The sequence below is a fragment of the Gymnoscopelus microlampas genome (genome assembly GCF_963454915.1).
Source record: "Gymnoscopelus microlampas genome assembly, chromosome: 16".
Taxonomy (NCBI): domain Eukaryota; kingdom Metazoa; phylum Chordata; class Actinopteri; order Myctophiformes; family Myctophidae; genus Gymnoscopelus; species Gymnoscopelus microlampas.
This window is the reverse complement of record NC_139953.1, coordinates 8,940,650-8,960,223: the sequence shown is the minus strand read 5'-3', so window position 1 is coordinate 8,960,223 and position 19,574 is coordinate 8,940,650. Positions and strand designations below refer to the sequence as shown.

General features: G+C 40.8%; 1 protein-coding gene across 1 annotated transcript in view; it reads left to right on the top strand.

Annotated features, from left to right (window-relative positions):
- vta1 (vesicle (multivesicular body) trafficking 1) overlaps window positions 1–19,574 on the top strand; it is a 131,833-nt gene that overhangs the window by 62,542 nt on the left and 49,717 nt on the right. Inside the window, exon 4 of the mRNA XM_084082502.1 lies at window positions 5,317–5,392. Coding sequence (XP_083938628.1) covers window positions 5,317–5,392 — 76 coding nt within the window. The remainder of the gene's footprint in view (window positions 1–5,316; window positions 5,393–19,574) is intronic.

The window sequence follows — 19,574 nt, the reverse complement described above, 5'->3', positions numbered from 1 at the left end:
GGGCGGGGAATGAATGCTATTGGTTGTGTAGCTTGTCAATCAAATCATCCCGCCCCTCCCAGAGAATAGCCTACTTTATCGTCAATTTGAAAATAAATGGGACCATAATTTAGCAAAACGCATATCCTGATGATTGAAAGGAGACTTTAAACTAGCGACTGGAAGCATATAGAATTTATGACAATTTTTATTACGGTAAGAAAATCTAGTCTAAAGTTTGTCAAAAAAACCATTCACTCGCGTTAAAATTAATTCTTTCTGACAGGTCGGCGCAGGGTAAAACAGCGCCACTCTGGCCATTCATAAGCTTCCGTGTTGGGCTCATCGTAAATATCCAAGACTTGCCCCTTGATTTTGGCGGGCTGTGATGGCGTCGTAATACCTTGGCTGCATGCGAAAAGAGCTGATCTACAAGCTCACACGCGTCGTGAGCTTGCAGATCAGCTATTTTCGGAGCGCGACACCCAACCAAGCATAACATGACTTTTCCTAGTTCTACCGGATCTCTCTTCCAGTTGTATAACTCCCTAACATTTGCGTCTAGTTTTTATTGACAGGCACACAAGCCTTAGTTCATATTATAGCCAAAACCATGCTTCAATACACAACACAGGAAGTGCTGTTGACACACACACACACACACACACACACACACACACACACACACACACACACACACACACACACACACACACACACACACACACACACACACACACACACGCACACACACTTATTAATTGTCGTTCAAATGCAGACTTCCAGAAGCAGGTTTACCAGAAGTGGGTTGTATGAATGTTCCACAGAAAGCAATACTAAAACAAACTGTGGCTTTACGAGAAGAAGTGCCAACAGCCAGCAGGCATGTGTGGTGGGATTATGTCACTTCTGTTCACACACACGTCTCTGTCACACTCTCTCTCTCTCTCAACACACACACACACACACACACACACACACACACACACACACACACACACACACACACACACACACACACACACACGCTGTATTTAATACATACACTTGCAGGGCTCTGCAGTTAACCGAAAATATATCCAAACCGAAATGTAGAATCTGTAATCAACATAATCTTGGTTAATTGATTTGTCGAGAAGCAGGATTTATTTGTGCTAATGTAAAGAAAGATATTGTTAATATATTGTTTCAAACATGTTTGGGGTCATTTTAATGTCTTGGGCTTTTGAGAGCACCCCAGACAGTTATTTGATTCAGTATTTAGATATTAGATATCTATAAAAAAACATTGTAACTTCATTTTAACCCTGATAGATTTCATTGAAAACACCCGTCCTTGGTTCTGGTGACTGATATTGTCCTAATACCTGAGGGGGCCGTGTTTTTTCAATTACTTTTTTCTTTTCTTTTTGTATGATTATTTGGGAAAATGAAATAATAAATCAATAAAAATAAAATGAATGGAAAAAACGTAATTTGAAAAACATGGCCTCCTCACGTATTAGAAGGACAATATCATCAGAAGCAAGGACGGGTGTTTTCAATGAATCTAACGTGGTTGAAATGGAGTTTGAAGTTACAGTGGTGGGGGGGGGGGGGTCTTTGACATGAGAAAAAGTTTGAGAAGCGCTGACGTAGAGTGGTGAATATTTATAGGTGTGTGTACAGGAACAAGAAACTTCCTCCAGGCTGTTGAGACCGGTGCTCGGCTCTGTTCCTCACACACCCTGCGTACAAGCAACCTATTGATAATTCCCACCTTCTGTGTGTGTGTGGGCGTGCGTGCGCGCGTGTGTGTGTGCGTGCGTGTGTGTTTGCGTGCTGTGGGTGTGTGTGCGCCGCGTGCGCACGTGTGTGTGTGTGTGTTGACGTCAAACACATTTTGTCCTCGTTTCCACAACAACATATTGTGCATATTAGGGCCACATCTAAGCCAAAGCTGTGGTTCATACAGTAGAAGTGTTCAAAAGTAAAAGTACTCATTATGCAGAATGTCCTGTTTCACAAGTTCACATGTATAAAAATGTTTTTAAAATTGCAGATCTACAAGCTCACAATGCGTCGCATTGCGGCGCATTGTGAGCTTTAACTAAAGTTTTCAAATAATTGTAGTGGAGTAAAAGTACTATATTTGCCTCTGAGATGTAGTGGAGTTGTAAGTAAAAGTATTGTAAAGTAAAATTGGAATTGCTCCAGTAAAGCGAAAAATACTTCAAAATTTTACTTAACTCATTGAGTGCCATTAACGTGTTTCACGTGTTTTTACCGCTATGGCTCAACGTGCCAATGACGTGTTTGACGTGTTTTTTGAAAAAAATAGTAAAACAAAAAACATGTTCAGAACCCAAGAAAAAGGCTGTATCTCGCTTCCTAAGCACTTTTTGTTTTCTGTGGAAAAAACTCTGGCACTGGGACAAAATAATATAGAAATCATTTTTGTTTATTCGTTTTTGTTCTTTTACATACATAGGTATACATAGATAGTACAATTGAGTGCCAGAATTAGCCAAACGTTTAAAAAAATAATAATAATCTGGCACACTCAATGAGTTAAGTACAGTACTTAAGTAAATGTACTTAGTTACTTTCCACCACTGGATGTGAAAGACATTTCTGGCCGATGCCGATTACTGTTATGGTGGATAACCGATGTCAAATATCTGTATAAAAACAAGTTCAAAGTGTGTCCTTTCTCAAAAATGATTATAAACACTGAATTTGAATTTTATTCCAAAACTAGGTATGCACCATATTGACATTTTGGCTCATATCCCAACAAACAGCTTGACTGTAGTATTTTTATTACAAAATGTTCCAACTTGTTGACCCTTTTGAAAGCTTCCCCATGAAAACACTAATTAAACCTGCAGCCTTCCTTCATCACCACAAAAGGCCTTTTCAGCTTCACATTCAAACATAATTATTATAAAATAAAATGTCAGCTAAAACCGATATATTCTTTTCATACCAGTTTGATACCGATATTGCATTTTAAGGCCGATATGATGGGCGATTAATGGTGCATCGCTACTTCAACACTGCAGTGATGGTGTCCTTTTAAAGATTAGCTTTCGCTTCTGTGTGTGTGTGTGTGTGTGTGTGTGTGTGTGTGTGTGTGTGTGTGTGTGTGTGTGTGTGTGTGTGTGTGTGTGTGTGTGTGTGTGTGTGTGTGTGTGTGTGGGCGGGCATCTGTGTGTGTGTGTGTGTGTGTGTGTGTAGTACTGTGGGGGAGACCCTGGGTGTGTGTCTGTTTTTTTTGAGGTACCCAGAAGGGAGGGAAGTTTTATGGCTTGTTTTTCTCACCCCTGCTTCCGTTGCTGTGATCACCATGTTTACTGATTTAATACGCTTCTCACCTCTGAAAGGCATAAAGTACCCCCCCCCCACACACACACACACACACACATTCTATTACACCTCTTTAAAGTGACATTTAAATTGTGCTGTATGTTTACATCCTGTTTATACATACATGTGCGTGGAGAGCTAAAAACAAGCAGTACAGTTTACATATGTTCATCATTTGCATGTAGAGAGAGCATGTGTTTTGTTATCCAGGTTCTGCCAGTCACACACTCATTGATTTTGCGAAAAAATGGGATGAAAATGAACAAGACTGTCTTTTAACTCATTCACTGCCTAGAACGACTAAAACGACTTTTGTCCCATAAGCCATGCCTGCCTAGAACGACTAAAACGACTTAAAAAAATAATAATAATAATTTAAAAAAAAAATGACCCAAAGACCCAGGAGATCTAGACTCCCATCCACTTCCTTGTTAACTTAAAGCTTAAAAATTCTGTATCTCGGCTCCTGAGTACTTTTTTTTCAATGACAAATCTTGGCAGTGGGCAAACGCGGCCAGAAATAATTCAGGCAGTGAATGAGTTAAGTGGGAAAAATATTCTATAATACTTCTGTATCACAAGTAAATTATTTGCCTGTGAAGTGTTATTCAGACATGCAAAAGTGTCACTTTTCAGCTACAGTCACCTTTTTGAACCGAAATACGGCAATTGTGTGACACCTGACCCGAAAGAAAACAACATGTTGTCACCTTTTTCACCTCGGGGCTGTTTGCATGCCTGGTTATTGTCTTTGCTAGTCTCACGTAGCCAGACAACTATTCCACAATCTCTGAATGCTACATAGAGTCTGGAATTACGCATCCTGAATTTGATTTGCAAATACTAAACAGAAGTGGGGCGGAGGGTGGGCATCCACTTTACTCTCAAATCCATTTCAGCGCCTTCCGTTGCACAGACTGTGTGATTGGAAGCATTTGAAAATTGTCTAAGCCAACAGTCTGACTCCTTTTTATACAATACAATATTGTACTGTGAGAGAGAGAGATGGCAGGAGCGCTAGTGGTATCCCTCAAACCACCGGTGCTCATGAAAGGGAATACAATGAATGAGCAAAAAAGGACAGAAAGTGCCAAAAAGGCACAAAAATCCAGGTCCAGGCACTCAGGTGGATTTGAAAATAAAAAGCCTTTATTGGGCAATGGGCTTACAGAACATTAAAAAACACCAAAGCGTTTCGGCAAACGCCTTCTTCAGGGTGTTGCTGAGCAACACCCTGAAGAAGGCGTGTGCCTTTTTGGCACTTTCTGTCCTTTTTTGCTCATTCACAATATTGTACTGTATTTGAATTCCTTTGTTCATAAACCTATTATTAAGACCGGGAACGCATCAGTGTCATTTTTAGATTTATTTTGCTATTCAAAAATAGCAGATCTACAAGCTCGTAGCGCGGCACCGAGTGCCGCGCTACGAGCTTGTAGATCTGCTATTTTTGAAAAAGCATGAACATTTTTGCAAATCTTTGAATATACATGTTTTTTCAAGCAAACATTTTTTACTCAAATATTTACTTAAACATAAATCAATTTTTTTCTGAATCCTTAGTTTTCTGAAAAACATTATGTCAGTGGTGCTCAAAGGTTTTCATGTCAAGGCCGTGACATGAAAACTGTATTTGGCCGCGGACCCCCATCTCAAAATATGTTGTTCCAGGGACCCCACCCAGAAGTAAATATTTGAGTAAAACATATTTGCTTGAAAAGGTATATATTTTCAAAGGTTTCCACACATTTTCACAATCTTTAAAAAAAAATGCAGATGAGCTTGTATATCTGCTATTTTTGAATAGCCAAATCTTAAAATGACACGTATGCGTTCCCGGTCTTAATGGGGTTAACATAATCTGTCCCTCTCAAATAAACAAATTCTATCATTATATTCACAAGCAAAAAAACTAGTGAATTGTTTGCTTGTGAAGTAGAAGTGTTGTTCCTAACGTTATTCTCCTCCGCTCTCTGTCCATCTCTCCAGGAACATGATCAAGTCCTTCTACACGGCCAGTCTGCTGGTAGATGTCCTCTCAGTGTTCGGGGAGCTGTCAGACGAGGTAAACATATACTGTATGGCTCTTTTAGACCAGTGGTTCCCAAACACCGGGTCTCGGGACCCATTTGTGGGTCGCGGAGCCTTTTTTATGGGTCGCGAAAGATATCAAATGCATGAATAAAAGAAAAGAAAGAAATTCCAATAAAAAAAAAAAAACTTTTAAGAAGCAGTGAAAGTAGCTGATCTACAAGCTCACATGTCCACTATTATTACTAGTTTGGGTCACAGGGAGACATCACATTTCTCTTTTGGGTCTCAAGCTAAAAAGTTTGGGAACCACTGTTTTAGACTGTCGTGGGGTAACTAAACCAGAACGTTCCCAAAACCTGAAACTTTCAGAACCCATGAATTTCAATGATACTAATTAAGGCTCTGTTCCATCTAGTGCAGCATAGTGGTTCTCTTTTTAAATTTCATGGACCCACTTAACTCTGAGCGTGTACAAATGGACCCCCCCCCCCACCCCCCTTCATCAGTATAATTGGTAAGGCCCAATTTCTTTCCAATATGGCTGCTGTGCATAGAGCCTATTAAGTTCCGAGAATCTTATCTTCAACTGAGTATAGAAACAGATTGAGGTGTGATTGGCTAGTTAATAGTATGGATCCCGGCCATAAGGCAGGGTGATGATTGCATTTTAAATGGCTATTGTAACTGTTGGTGTATTGGAGGTATAAAACACAACTGGCTATGAAAAACAATCTTCAAATTAAATGCATCAAATACATTGAGTATTTGGCTCATGTGTCCGAGATTCAACGGGTCATATTGACTGCAGATTGACCGATATTCTCAGAGACGGCAGATGATTATTTTCCCAATAAACATTTGCAAACACTCGCCCAAATTATAACCAACCTTTTCTGGTTTAATGGGCTGTAGCTGAGTGGGTCGAGAGGTCGCCGATAAGACCCCCGGCCCGCTCAGTCCACGTGAGCAAGACACCTAACCCCTAACCGCTCCCCCCGCGTGTTCATCAAAGCCATCTGAGTAGCCATCAGCTTGGGTGAAGCTGTAAAAACATTTTCCACCTCCCTGGGTACCAGAAAGTAATCCCCCACAAAAACACATACTGTGCGATGTACAACATATACGTATTTTAATTTCCAAAATGCTAGGGTTTCATTTTGGTTTGGAAAATACGATAGGTAATACTACCCTTTAAAGGTGTAGTGAAATGAAAAATATGTTTTTCACACTTTTAGAGCATATCCGTGGTCATCATATGGGCATACCTAACAATAGATGCCAAAAAAAATGAAAAAAAAAACTTTTTTTGTGAATTTTTACATCTAAAGTCCCTAAAAAGCCAATCTTAATTACTTCCTGTAAACGAAAACGTGCTGCGTGATGACATAATACAGCCTTCACGAATATAAATGAATCTTGATTACATGCACCTGTTTGATTCCCATAGCTGCACGTTCTTCAAACACAGCTGATTTTAATTACAGAGATACTCCGTTTTGAATCTCATTGAAGATGAGTGTATTACTCATTTTAAACTTCATCTGCACACTAAAATATGTATCTGAAAACATTATAGGTTCGAAATAAGCCAGGTAGTAGCAAACGTGCTTCACTGGCCGTCTCTCTCTCACTTGTAAACAAACACTAGCCGTGTGCCAGCACGGCTGAAGTGATTGAGATCCAACGTCCCATAGCCTGAAGGGATGGGACCTTCTGATTGGTTTAGAGTCGTTGAGCCAACGTTTCGGGCTGAACCTTCAAAATAAAATGACCGAAAATGTCACTTCAGTGCGTCTTTAAACAAGTGCCATTATGTTTTAGCACAGTTGAAATTTACATTTAGATTTGATTTAGAAACAGAAACATGGTTGCTGTCTTGTTGAGGAATTGTGAGCGTATTGAAAAGTGAAGAGACATGAGAGCTGTAGGATAAGTTTGAGCCTCCAGCCACTGTGCTGAGAATCCATTAGACCTGAAGCCGATTCTACATGTCTCCTAAATCTCAACAGTTATCTGAAAAACGTATGTTTCTATATCAGTGGTGCTCAATATTTTTCATGTCAAGGACCCCCAAAATGTATATGTATTTGGCCGTGGACCACCATCAAAATATTTTGTTCCAGGGACCCCCCCAGAAGCAACGATTTGAGTTAAAAATGTTCGCTTTAAAAATGTATATATTCAAAGATTTGCACACATTTTCACGATTTTTCAAAAATAGCAGATCTACAAGCTCGTAGCGCGGCACTCGGTGCCGCGCTATGAGCTTGTACATCTGCTATTTTTGAATAGCCCAAAGTGTAAAATAATGCTTTTTAGCTCAAATCTAAAAATGACACAGTTCCAGGTCTCAATGGGTTAAACCCCCCCCGTGTTGTGGAGAGGTGAGGTCACCTGTCCTCTGAACGCCTGTCCAATAGCAACGCAGGCCGTAGTGTTGATTTTGACAGCACATTCTTATTTATTTTTAGTCATAGTCTTTTGAATGAAATTCCATTTAGTTTTAGTCATATTTTAGTCATCTGAAATGTTTTACTGTTAGTCTAGTTTTAGTCGACTAAATATCATAAGATTTTAGTCGACTAAATATCATAAGATTTTAGTCGACTAAATCTGCAGTTGATTTAGTCGACGAAAATGTATTTGGGCGGTGCCTTGATGGCGTCGTAATGACTGATTTTACACTTGGTAGCATGCTGAAAATAGCCGATCTAGAAGCTCACAACTGCAACGCGTTGTGAGCTTGTACATAGGCTATTTTCAGAGCACAACACCCGAGTGCAACCAAATATAAAATGACTTGTCTTTTAGTTCTACTGGATCTCTGACTCCACTAGTCCCTCACTAACATTTTAGTCTAGTTTTTATTTGGTCATTATATTTAGTCTTAGTTTTAGTCAGCATGGCTTAGTTTTTATTTCGTTTTCGTCAGTGAAAAAAGGTAGTCGACGAACATTTTTCGTCACAGTTTTAGTCGACAGTCACCTCCCCGGAAACAGAAGGGCAAAAGCTGACTTGATCTCATCTTTCAGTACGAGAACCGACCGTGAAAGCAAGGCTCCTCCGGATTTTGGGGGGTTATTAGCGCGTCCGACATCACTTTCGTTTTCAAATCCTTCGATGTTTTGCTCCTCCTGTCCACGGTGGACCAGAATTCCACAAGTTTTGGATCATCCGACACCCAACAGGGAAGGTGATAGCTGTCATTAGATCGCCATGACCCAGGTTAGCCTTGATTTCTAATTAGTTAGCCATTAGGGGTGATGATGATGGTATCATCTGAACACCTCAAAGTCACAATTCCTCTGAGATGGGAGCGGTAACTGTGTGTCGAAGTGGAGAGCCGTCTGTGAGGTGGTCGATTTGAGAAACAAGTTCAACAGCGTCATTTAAGAGTCTTTAGCCATTGCTGGCACAGTCTCCCAGGAGCCATTTTATCCATATTTGCGGTTAGCTGTTGCAGTGAGGCAAGGTCTGCGACCCCCACGCACGCACACACGCACACATTAAACACACACACACAATAAACACACACACACACAATAAACACGACTCACTCACTCAACTATTCATCATATCCCTTTTCTTCTCTGTTCCTCTATTTTTGGACACTTTCTGTCTGTCTGGCCTCGCTTCCCCTTTTGTCTCGCTCTTCGTCCTTCATTCTCTCTGTCTGCGCGCATACACACACACACACAAACACACGCATTATTACATAATGCACACGGCCGCACACGCTATGTAATAATTCAGGGAGTGAACAGGAACTCACTAGACAGGTACGTAGGCAGACAGTCGGTGAGGGTTTCAATCAAACAGACATGGAGTGCATTATGGAGTGAAAGAGGTTGCTCTTCAACACTGGGCTGAAGGCCCGTAAAGCATATCGTTGCTGTCAGGCAGAAACCTCTTATCTCCATATCTCCAACTTTTTGTGTTTTTTGTCCGTAAATTTGACATTTTGAATTTGAATCTTGAAAAGTTATGGTTTTGGACATATTGACATAAAAAGGAAAAAAGAAAACGCATCTCAAAGCTTCAATTCAAAGAGGACAACGTTGCATTTCCACCTCTTCATTTGGCTTTAATCTCACACAAAAGAACGAAAAATATTTTTGTTCGGCAGAGAGACCTTCCTCAGAGCATTAATCCATTGAGACCGGGAACGCATCTGTGTCATTTTAAGATTTCTTTGGCTATTTTTTAAAAAATCGTGGAAAATGTGTGCAAATCTTTGAATATATGTGTTTTAAAGCGAACATTTTAAACTCCGATCTGTGCTTCTGGGGGTCCCTGCAACAACATATTTTGAGATGGGGGTCCGCGGCCAAATACATATCATTTTGGCGGTCCTTGACATGGAAAATTTAGAGCAGCACTGATATATCAACACACTGTTAGGATTTAGCAAACATTTTTGATATGTATTTGGCCGCGGACACCCATCTCAAAATTGTTTAGTTCCAGGGACACCCCAGAAGCAAAGATTTGAGTCACAAATGTTTGCTTAAAAAATACTTATATATATCAAAGATTATATTACCAAGATTTTGTTTTAAATAGCCAAATAAATCAGACGCATTCCTGGATTGAATGGGTTAAGAGAGAGGCTCTTTCATGCCTTTCATGTTTCATCTTTCATGTTTTTGTGTGGCCAAATAAGTGTGTACAAATGTGAGTGAGTCATCATTATGCCAGTGGTGCTCAAAGTGGGGTACGGGGACCAGAAAGTGTCCTTGAGGCGGTTCCAGGGGGTCCCCAGCAAAATGAGTTAATATAGCAACAAAATCTGTTTAATCACGAATGCATCAGCTATTTCAAAATGGCCGCCTAGAACAGTGGTTCTCAACCATTGGTCCGGGGACCACCAGTGGTCCTGGCTTGAGGGCGTTCCAGGGGGTCCCCAGCAATAGGTGTTCATACATTTTCACCCCTTTATCCATATTGTATACGTTGGCCATTCAAAAAATAGCGGATATACAAGCTCACAGCGCGTCACTTCGTGCCGCGCTGCGAGCTTGTACATCTGCTATTTTTGAACATTTTTTCGAAACATCTTGAAAGTGTTTGAAGAATTTTATAGATATTTTTAATTTTTGAACACAAATCTTCTCTTCTGAGGGTCCCTGGCACAAAATATTTTCAGATGGGGGTCGGCGGCTGAATGAGTATCAAATTAGGGGTCCTTGACATGAGAAAGGTTGAAAACCACTGGTCTAGACGCTCACAAACACAGCCTAACACATTCAGCTCTGGGGTCCCTGGACATCCTTGAGAACCACTGCATTATGTAACAGTCTTTCAGGCAGTATAGATGCAGCTTTTCAGCAGGCTGGCCACTTCTTGCCACAAGTACTGTTTAGTTGAGTGGTTCTCAACCCTTTTCATATCAAGGTCCATTCTTTATTCGGCATTAGAGCCACGGAACCACCATTTGATGAGATTTAGACTCTCAGAACCCAAAGGGTTATCGTTGGATAAGATTGTGTCCACAATAGGCTCTATGCACAGCAGCCATGTTGGAAAGTAATTGGGCCTCTTCTTACTTCGTTCACAGGTGTTACCAATGATACTAATGAAGGCTCTGTTCCATTCTGGTCAGGGAGCTGATATCGTGCATGTTGGCTCACTAGAAACACTCCATTTTGGTTCCCAAATGGCCCCTTATGGTGGGTGTGTAACTCTGAGAGTGTACAAATGGAACCAAATGGACCCGTAAGGGTCCATTTGGTTCCATTTGTACACTCTCATACTTAAGGGGGTCATTGAAAATAAGACAACCACTATGCCACACTAAATGGAACAGAGCCTTAATTAGTATTATTGGTAACACCTGTAAAGGAAGTAAGGCAGGGGCCCAATTCATTCCCAATATGGCTGCTGTGCATAGAGCCTATTCCATGCTGTATTGATGTTGGTACCATAGGAGAGGTAACAGGCAAACGTTGATCAAAATAACAATTCTTCTACATCCTCTAATTGTGTAGACTTCTTGTAAAAAGTATTGCAGATGTTTAACAATAATTTTACTCTTGAGAGAGTAAAATAATTTTACACACTCAAGAGTTAAAGATCTATAAGGGTCAATTTGGTTTCCAACTCTTCATCATTTAGCTGGGGACCACCTGGAACCCCCTCAAGGACCACTGGTTGAGAACCACTGGTTTAGTAGTAAACTGTAGTGTCCACTGACTCACATACTGCAGTCATGACCCATGAGCTTTTAAAGGGTAAATCCACAGCAAATGTCTGGCCACACCCAATCTGTGATGTCACAACAGACATTTTGCCGTTAATTGGCACCTGGTGGAAAACACCTGTTCGGACATCACTTATTGGGAGCAAAAGTGCATCATGCTGATTGAATCTTGACCATCAGGTCAAGGTTCGTGTCAGATCCTGTGTCTAGATGAGACTTTTGACACAATCTAAATCTCAATAGAAGAACAGGGAGACAAAATACAACCACCCCAATTGTATAAGTTATATTGTATTGACATACTCTACCATAGAGATTGGACCAAAAGAAGTTACATACAGTAGTGAGGCTTTAACAGCAGCTAAACTACATCAAAGAATATGGCCATAAACTCCAAAACACCCAAATCTCCAATACCATTGTTAAACAGTCTATTTAAATTTGGTTTCAATTCAGGAAACATTTTAACCTCAATCAAACAAGTCATCTCTTTCCATTGGTTTCCAATCATCTCTTTCCTCCATCACAGTCCGACTTTGCATTCCAGCTCTGGAGGAGAAATGGTTTGAATTGTCTACGCAAACTTTTTGTGGATAATACTTTTGTTGCTTTCTCTACACCAGTGTTGATTTTGACAGCACTTTTTTATTTAGTTGGAGTCATACTCTTTTGAATTAAATTCCATTTAGTTTTGGTCATATTTTAGTCATCTGAAATGTTTTAGTTTTTGTCTAGTTTTAGTCGACTAAATATCATAAGGTTTTAGTCGACTAAATCTACAGTTGATTTAGTCGACTAAAATGTATTTTGGCGGTGCCTTGATGGGGTCATAATGGCTGATTTTACACTTGGTTGCATGCTGATAATAGCCGATCTATAAGCTCACGACGCGTTGTGAGCTTGTAGATCTGCTATTTTCAGAGTGCAACACTCACGCTCAACCAAACATAAAATGACTTGTCTTTTAGTTCAACTGGATCTCTTCTCCACTAGCATGTTAGTCTAGTTTGTGTTTGTTGATGAAATTATCACTATATTTCGTCTTAGTTTATTTAGTTTTTATTTAGTTTTCGTCAGTGAAAAAAGGTAGTCGACAAACATTTTTTGTCTTAGTTTTAGTCCATGAAATCAACACTGCTCTACTCTCACATTAAACTACAATATTCCTAACACTCTTTTTTTAAATACATTTTCAAATTCGTAGCTTTGCAATACAGTATTTCCCCTCATTTTCCACATCTTTCGTCTAAGTCAAAGTTCCAACGAATGTTTAACTCTGAATCCTTCGCAGGATGGGAGCAAGACATATCTAAAGAGATCCCAGATGCCATCTGGAACCATAGTATTGAGCGTATTCATACTTCATCATTTTGTTTTGGTCTTATTCAGTTCAAGGTCTTTTATCGGTTACACTACTCAAAGGAGAAACTGGCTAAAACGTATACAAACATAGACTCCCAAGTGCCCTTGATGTAGCCGCAGCCCCGCAACTACATGGGACATGTGTTCTGGTCCTGTCAATCTTTGTCAAATGTTCACATATTTTCAACATGATAATTTATTCCAATCCATATACTGTACTGCCATCTTCGGGGTACTCCCCACCGAATATACTGTAAGCCTTCAAAACATCAGTCAAACGTCCTATCTTTGACAGACATCTGGAACCAATTTTTTAAAAAACATTCTCACATAATCTCAACATGATAATGAATCCCAATCCATATGCTGCCATCTTTGGGGTACTCCCCACCGAATATTACCCTTCAAATCAGTCAAACGCTATGGCCTTTGCTTCACTAGTCATTCGACGTCGCATTCTTATGAATTAGAAATCTATAACACCACCTTCCTTCCTCCTGTGGATCTAGGAGGTGATGAAATCATTACCGCTGGAGAAGATTAGATACGCTACACCTGGGACACTAACAAAATTTAATCTCACATAGTCTCCATTTATAAATCATGTCAAGAACTTGACGTTCATTTGACATAAACAGGTCTAAGTTCTATGGTTGGATCTTGGGTCAGTGGCAGTGCCAGGAGGTTGGGTTTGTCACCCAATAATATACTTACATATATGTGACCGCTCACAGTGGTTTGAGACACAACGGGGCCATGGTAATTTTTCAGGTCATTCATTGAAATTGGACAATATTTGAAGAAGATGTGATCATTTTAAACTTGTTGAACCAGAAACCCCAAAGTAAAGAAAACACCTCTGGGGCCCTGAAAATGGGTGTGAAAATGGGAGTGACATAGGTGTTAACTCCACCCCTAACCACGCCCCTAACCACTCCCCCACTTGCTGTACTGTCAACTGTCAGCTGTCAATACTTGAAACAGAGACCTTGTATGTATTTTTATGTGGCAGGGCAGCTGGCATAAACCAGGAGAAAATCCTACGGGAAGAATAAAGTAATCTAGAACGTTTGATGTTTTTAAGTCAGTAGATCATCAAATAATCATAATAATGATAATAAAGGGAGAAGAGAATAAAAAAATATATATATATATGTATGGATGTATGTATGTATGGATGTATGGATGGATGGATGGTCATCATTAGCCTCGCGTGGCCAGACTATATCACTGCGTGGATATGAGTCTGGTGCTTCTATGAGGACATTTTTTTCCCAAGGGGCGGGATCAAAAGAATGGAGAATGGATGCAATTGGTTAGACCTACGACTAACTACCAATTACAGTCTCCCATATTTGAATACTGGGCCCTGATTGGTCACCCCAGACTTCTGGAGCAGGAAATTGATTCACAATGGAGCGGGTGCCAGACCCAAATCGCAGAGGGCAATTTTTTTTTTGCACTGGCAGATTTGTCTGGTCCCAGGCTAGGTCATCATCGTAGAGAGTAATACTGTTACTACCATACGTTGTAATACAACTTGTATTGTGCCCCCTATGTGTTTTTTTGTTTAGTTTTTTTCTTCCCTCTCTTTGTTTTTTGTTTTGCTTTTGCTTTCGGTTTTTGTTTTGTGTAAGTGCTTGCTCCTCCTTGGTGGGGGATGTTTCTAAAATAGCCAAAGAAATCTTCAAATGACAAAGATGCTTTCCCGGTCTTAATTAGGTTAAAACACCCAATAAGTAGACTGTGAGTGATATTTACAACGAGAGAGCATGCAGGCAGGGAGTTGATCCTCTGGCCCACAGCCTGCACCAGCTGGACACACTGACGCGTTGATCCGCCAGGTTGTCGGCTATCAAACGTGTGATAATGCCAGATAACGGGGACAGTGTTTTATCACCGGTACCGTCTCGTCCGCTGCCAAGGTTTTTGTGGTGTGACAACGAGCAGGGGACGTCTCTGTGGAGGATCAAATCGCTAACTCTGGCAGACAGTGATGGTACCACCGTGTCGTCGTTAATTCAGAGTAAAATGTTAAAAGTGAAATGGCGTTTAAGTGATTTCCTTGCTGTCGGAAACCTCTTATCTCCGTGTTTTGTAACTTTTTGAGTTTTTTCGTAAATTAACGCCCTACTTTGATCATACTACAGCGTCACACAAAAGCTCTAAACGCGTTTCGAGTACGGACCGACATCTCTCTCTCTAGTCTGGATGTGGTCTTAATGGGTTAGCCATGAGCCAGTGCGTCCAGATTGGGAATAGTGTCAAGGTTCAATTCCACGCTTCTGAAACTTTATTGTCCGTTTAATGGCAGCTGGAGCGTCATTTTTTTTTATGTTTGTCACTTGGGTTTATGGCTCGTTGCGGCCCGGCAAATTGAGGCATAATTGTCACCTACTTTTCGAGATTAAACATCTGCATTCCGGGATGAACGGTCCCTTTCCCCTTGTAGCTGAGTTGGTGTAGGTCATGGGAGTGACACCGCCTGGGTTAGGGGTCGACACCCATCCTACACTGGTACTGTAACCCATGTTTGGGTCGCAGACCAATTGTTATGGGTCTCGATTAAACGTAGCCTTTTTTTGTTTCCTACATAACAAAAAGATATCATTATTATTTCAAAAGATTTTAAAAAGTTACTTTTCATCAATTACAAACAATTCCCAAAAAAATCTAAAGTATTTCATGATTAAAATCAAAAATTCTAATCATTTCCATGAATAAATAAATTGAAAAAACATTTAAAAAGTAGTTAAAATACAGATCAGACTGGGTCGCCAGTAAATATCCCCTTTTTTCATTTCCTACATGAAAAAATGTATAGGCCTAATGATTGTTTCAAAAGATTTTCTAAAGTAAAAAAAAGTCACAACTTTTTCCATTTCCATGAAAAAAACAACTGTTTAAGTAGTAAAAGTAATCAGAAAATACAGATCCACAGATAAAGATCCTCAAGATTTTCAGTAGTTTGGGTCCCGGGCTAACGTCTCATTTCCCCTTTGGGTATTGAGCTAAAAAGTTTGGGAACCACTGCCGTAATGCATCTCTGTCTTGTGTTTTGGTGGTTTACAAAAAGTCTTTCCTATGATCCTGTCTAGGGATGCCAGATTTTTCCGTTCACAATATCGTTATCGGCTGACTCAAAAAGGCATTGTCGGTTAAATCAGTATTTCTTTTTACAATATTAAATATTTGAATGTGAAGCCTTTTGTGATGACTTTAATCCCCACGTAATTAATTGACAGGGGTCCCCAAGGGCCTATCCTTGGTCTCCAAATAACCGATCTCAGAAGCAATGCGTGGCAGTGCAATGCATTGTGAACCTTTTTTTTGACTTTTCTAAAGTATTTTTCCATGAATAAAAAACAAACAATAAAACATTTAAGAAGTAGTGGAATCGTCACATGTTCGCCTCTTATGGTTTATGACATGCCCAGAATATGGACGCTAAGGTTCTGGTTTAGTGTGGTGAGTGATGATCCAATGGAATGACTTCTCTGTAGGCAAGCAGCCGAGCTGCTCGGAGAACATCACTTGACAAGTTCTGAAGTTTATCAAGCACATTCCGTATGTTTGGTCCTGCAGTATCTTTGATAAAGTAATCCGGGGGTCTTCAACAGGGGGTCCGGGAGCCCTGGGGGGTCCGCCAAGTCTTTGTGTGATAGGATTAACCACTTCAACCCTAGCATCCCTTTTCTGGGGAGAACATTAGCCAAAAATAGCCTAAAATCTACAAGAACTTGTAGATCGGCTATTTTTGGCAAAGAGGTTTGGTGTAGAGGGAAAAAAGAGCAGACCGAGTAAAAAAAAACCCTGAAACACAATGTTGTCTTCTCCTGCTGTAACGGTGGTTCTCATTCTCTTCATCATCATTATTATTATAGCATCCGACAGGCAGCCCGTCCTGGCATCGAGCGATGCGAGTGAGCGAGCAAGAAAGTCATTAAAAGGCACCCGTTTCAACCAGACCTGTCCTGTCCTGACGCGCCGCGAGCGACTGCCTGCACGTTGTGCATCGATGACCACCGGCCCCTCAAATATTTGTTGTTCACTCTGTCTCTATTTGAGTTTGTCGCCGGATTTGCGCCGGCCGTGTCCCCAACGCAAACTTTTCTTTTTTAACTCATTCACTGCCAGGGGTATAGACTAAAACGGGCTGTAGCTTCTGCCAGGAATTTTAAGCATTCTGACTAATCTTTCAAGAACCACAGAATATTTATCTCCAGTATGATCGATACCCCGATGGTTGCTAATCACGGAGGGTTTCACTGTGCTTCTGTGAAAAAAATGTACCTCCCGTTTCCATTGTACTACATATAACATAACACATACAATAGGCTCTATGCACAGCAGCCATATTGGACAGAAATTGGGCCCCTTCCTTGCTTCCTTCACAGGTGTTACCAATGACACTAATGAAGGCTCTGTTCCATTTAGTGTAGCACAGTGGTTCTCAAACTTTTTTTAATTTCAAGGACCCCCATAACTCTGAGAGTGTACAAATGGAACCAAATGGACCCGGGAGGGTCCATTTGGTTCCATTTGTACACTCTCAGAGTTACACCCTCTCAAGGAACCATGAGGGTCCCTGGACCACACTTTGAGACCCACTAGTATTTCTAGTGAGCCAACATGCACAATACCAGCACCCTGACTCTGTTTGACCAGAATGGAACAGAGCCTTCATTAGTATCATTGGTAACACCTGTGAAGGTGCTCTCTCCTTACAGAGAGAGGTACACACGTTGACATCTGCCTACCTGCCACAGAACAACCACAGTATGGCACTGTTATCGGTGTAACTAGCGGTGAGGGGAGGGGGGTCGGGTGCATTGCTCAAGGACACCACGGCGGGTTGTTTTTTTGACAGAGAGAGGGGTCCGACTTAAGCTCCCGATTTTTTTTACAAGGCAGTCGCCGCCGGACTCGAAATTGGCAACCTGCCATATGCCGAGCCAATCAGAACTCAAGCCAGGGGAGATCAAATCAAATCCCTGACTCCCGCTGTACAAAGCTCTTATTGGCGAGCAAGCAGACGCTGTTGTTTGTTGTGCACCGGCTAGACAGTCTGTCGAGGGGTAGTGGCTAGATTATACCAAGCATCATCCTGGCCGTGAAACAGCTGCTGTTGTTGAGAGAGGTAGAAAATTGTGTTGAATGTGTTTGTTTTTGTTGCCAGGAGGCTTTTGGGAGTAGATGAAAATGGAGAGATGGTACGGAGAGAGGTGACAGCAGAAATGACGCCATGCAGGATGTGTCAGACCCAATTCCGTTTCAAATTCACGGTGGCCTGCAAATTAACTGGACTTAAAAAGCCACCACCGTACTACTACCGCGGGAATCACTCTTCCACACTCAACACTTCGCATTGCCATGCATTGTGTGTATATTCAATTAAATTATTAAAGGACAACTTCACCCATGTTCAACATATCTTCATATAATTGGTCCTCACTAATGCTCATGATAAAATGGTACAAACAAAATTCGACTGTCTATGTGTCTCAGAGGAGGGCTGTGAACACTTCAGAAACCCACCTACCAGTGACGTCATCATTAGGCAGATTTCTTCAAGCAAGATTTCAAATTATTTTATATTTTTTATTTTTTATTATAACATGCTAACTTTATTGTAAGTCGCTTTGGATAAAAGCGTCTGCTAGATGACTGTAATGTAATGTAATGGTAGGCGGGTTTCTGAACTGTCCACAGCCCTCCTCTGAAACACAGAGTGAGTAGACCAACATGGAACCATATTATAATGAGCATTAGCGAGGACCAATTATGTGAAGATAGGTTGAAAATGGGTGAAGTCGTCCTTTAACTTTTGCCTCCCCTGCATCACTTGACAGTGCAGTGTTTACAAATGCGGTATTGCTGGTTCGCATGGACCATTCACTGAAAGCTACCAAAGTGTTAAGTGTGACCCGAAAATGACTTTATTTCTATCGTTTACTCACCCCATGATGTCTTGAATACAAGGATAATTTATTTGTATTAACATTCCTTTACGGTGAATGAAGAATCCAAACAATAAGACAACTCGCAGTGTAATCCAAACGACGATAAAATGACCCACATTTTTTTTTAAGTGAAATATCCCTTTAATTTGTTTGGATTCTTCATTCACCGTAAAGGCGTTATAACTAAAAGGGCCATAACAAAGATTCTCCTTGTGTTTAACTCATCACGGCTGTGAGTAAATGATTGAAAAAAGGGTGAACTGCTCTTTTTAAGTGTTTCCAGAAAGAGATGAGTGGTCAGGTTGTGGTAGAAGCCAGGGTGTGACTGGTCTGATGAGTGTTTGGCTGTGGATACGTGATCCACCAGCCCACATAGCGGGCACGCAGCCAACCGTCATTTGGCGCTGCCTCTTATAATATAAGATATTATCTGTTTGGCTGGCGAAGCGACGAACATGGCTGCCTGCATGACACACTCCAATGAACCTCGTCCCGTCACTGCCACTACTGATATCAATTAGTACGTTGGTTCTCAAAGTGGGGAACCAACTTGGGGGTCCCCAACAAAATGTGTTAATTTAGCGTCACAATCATTTTAAGCACTTTAACCTTTTATACTTTGTCTGTTCAAAAATCATGTGCAAACCTTTTGAATATAGTTATTCTTTAAGTGAACATTTTTAACTCAA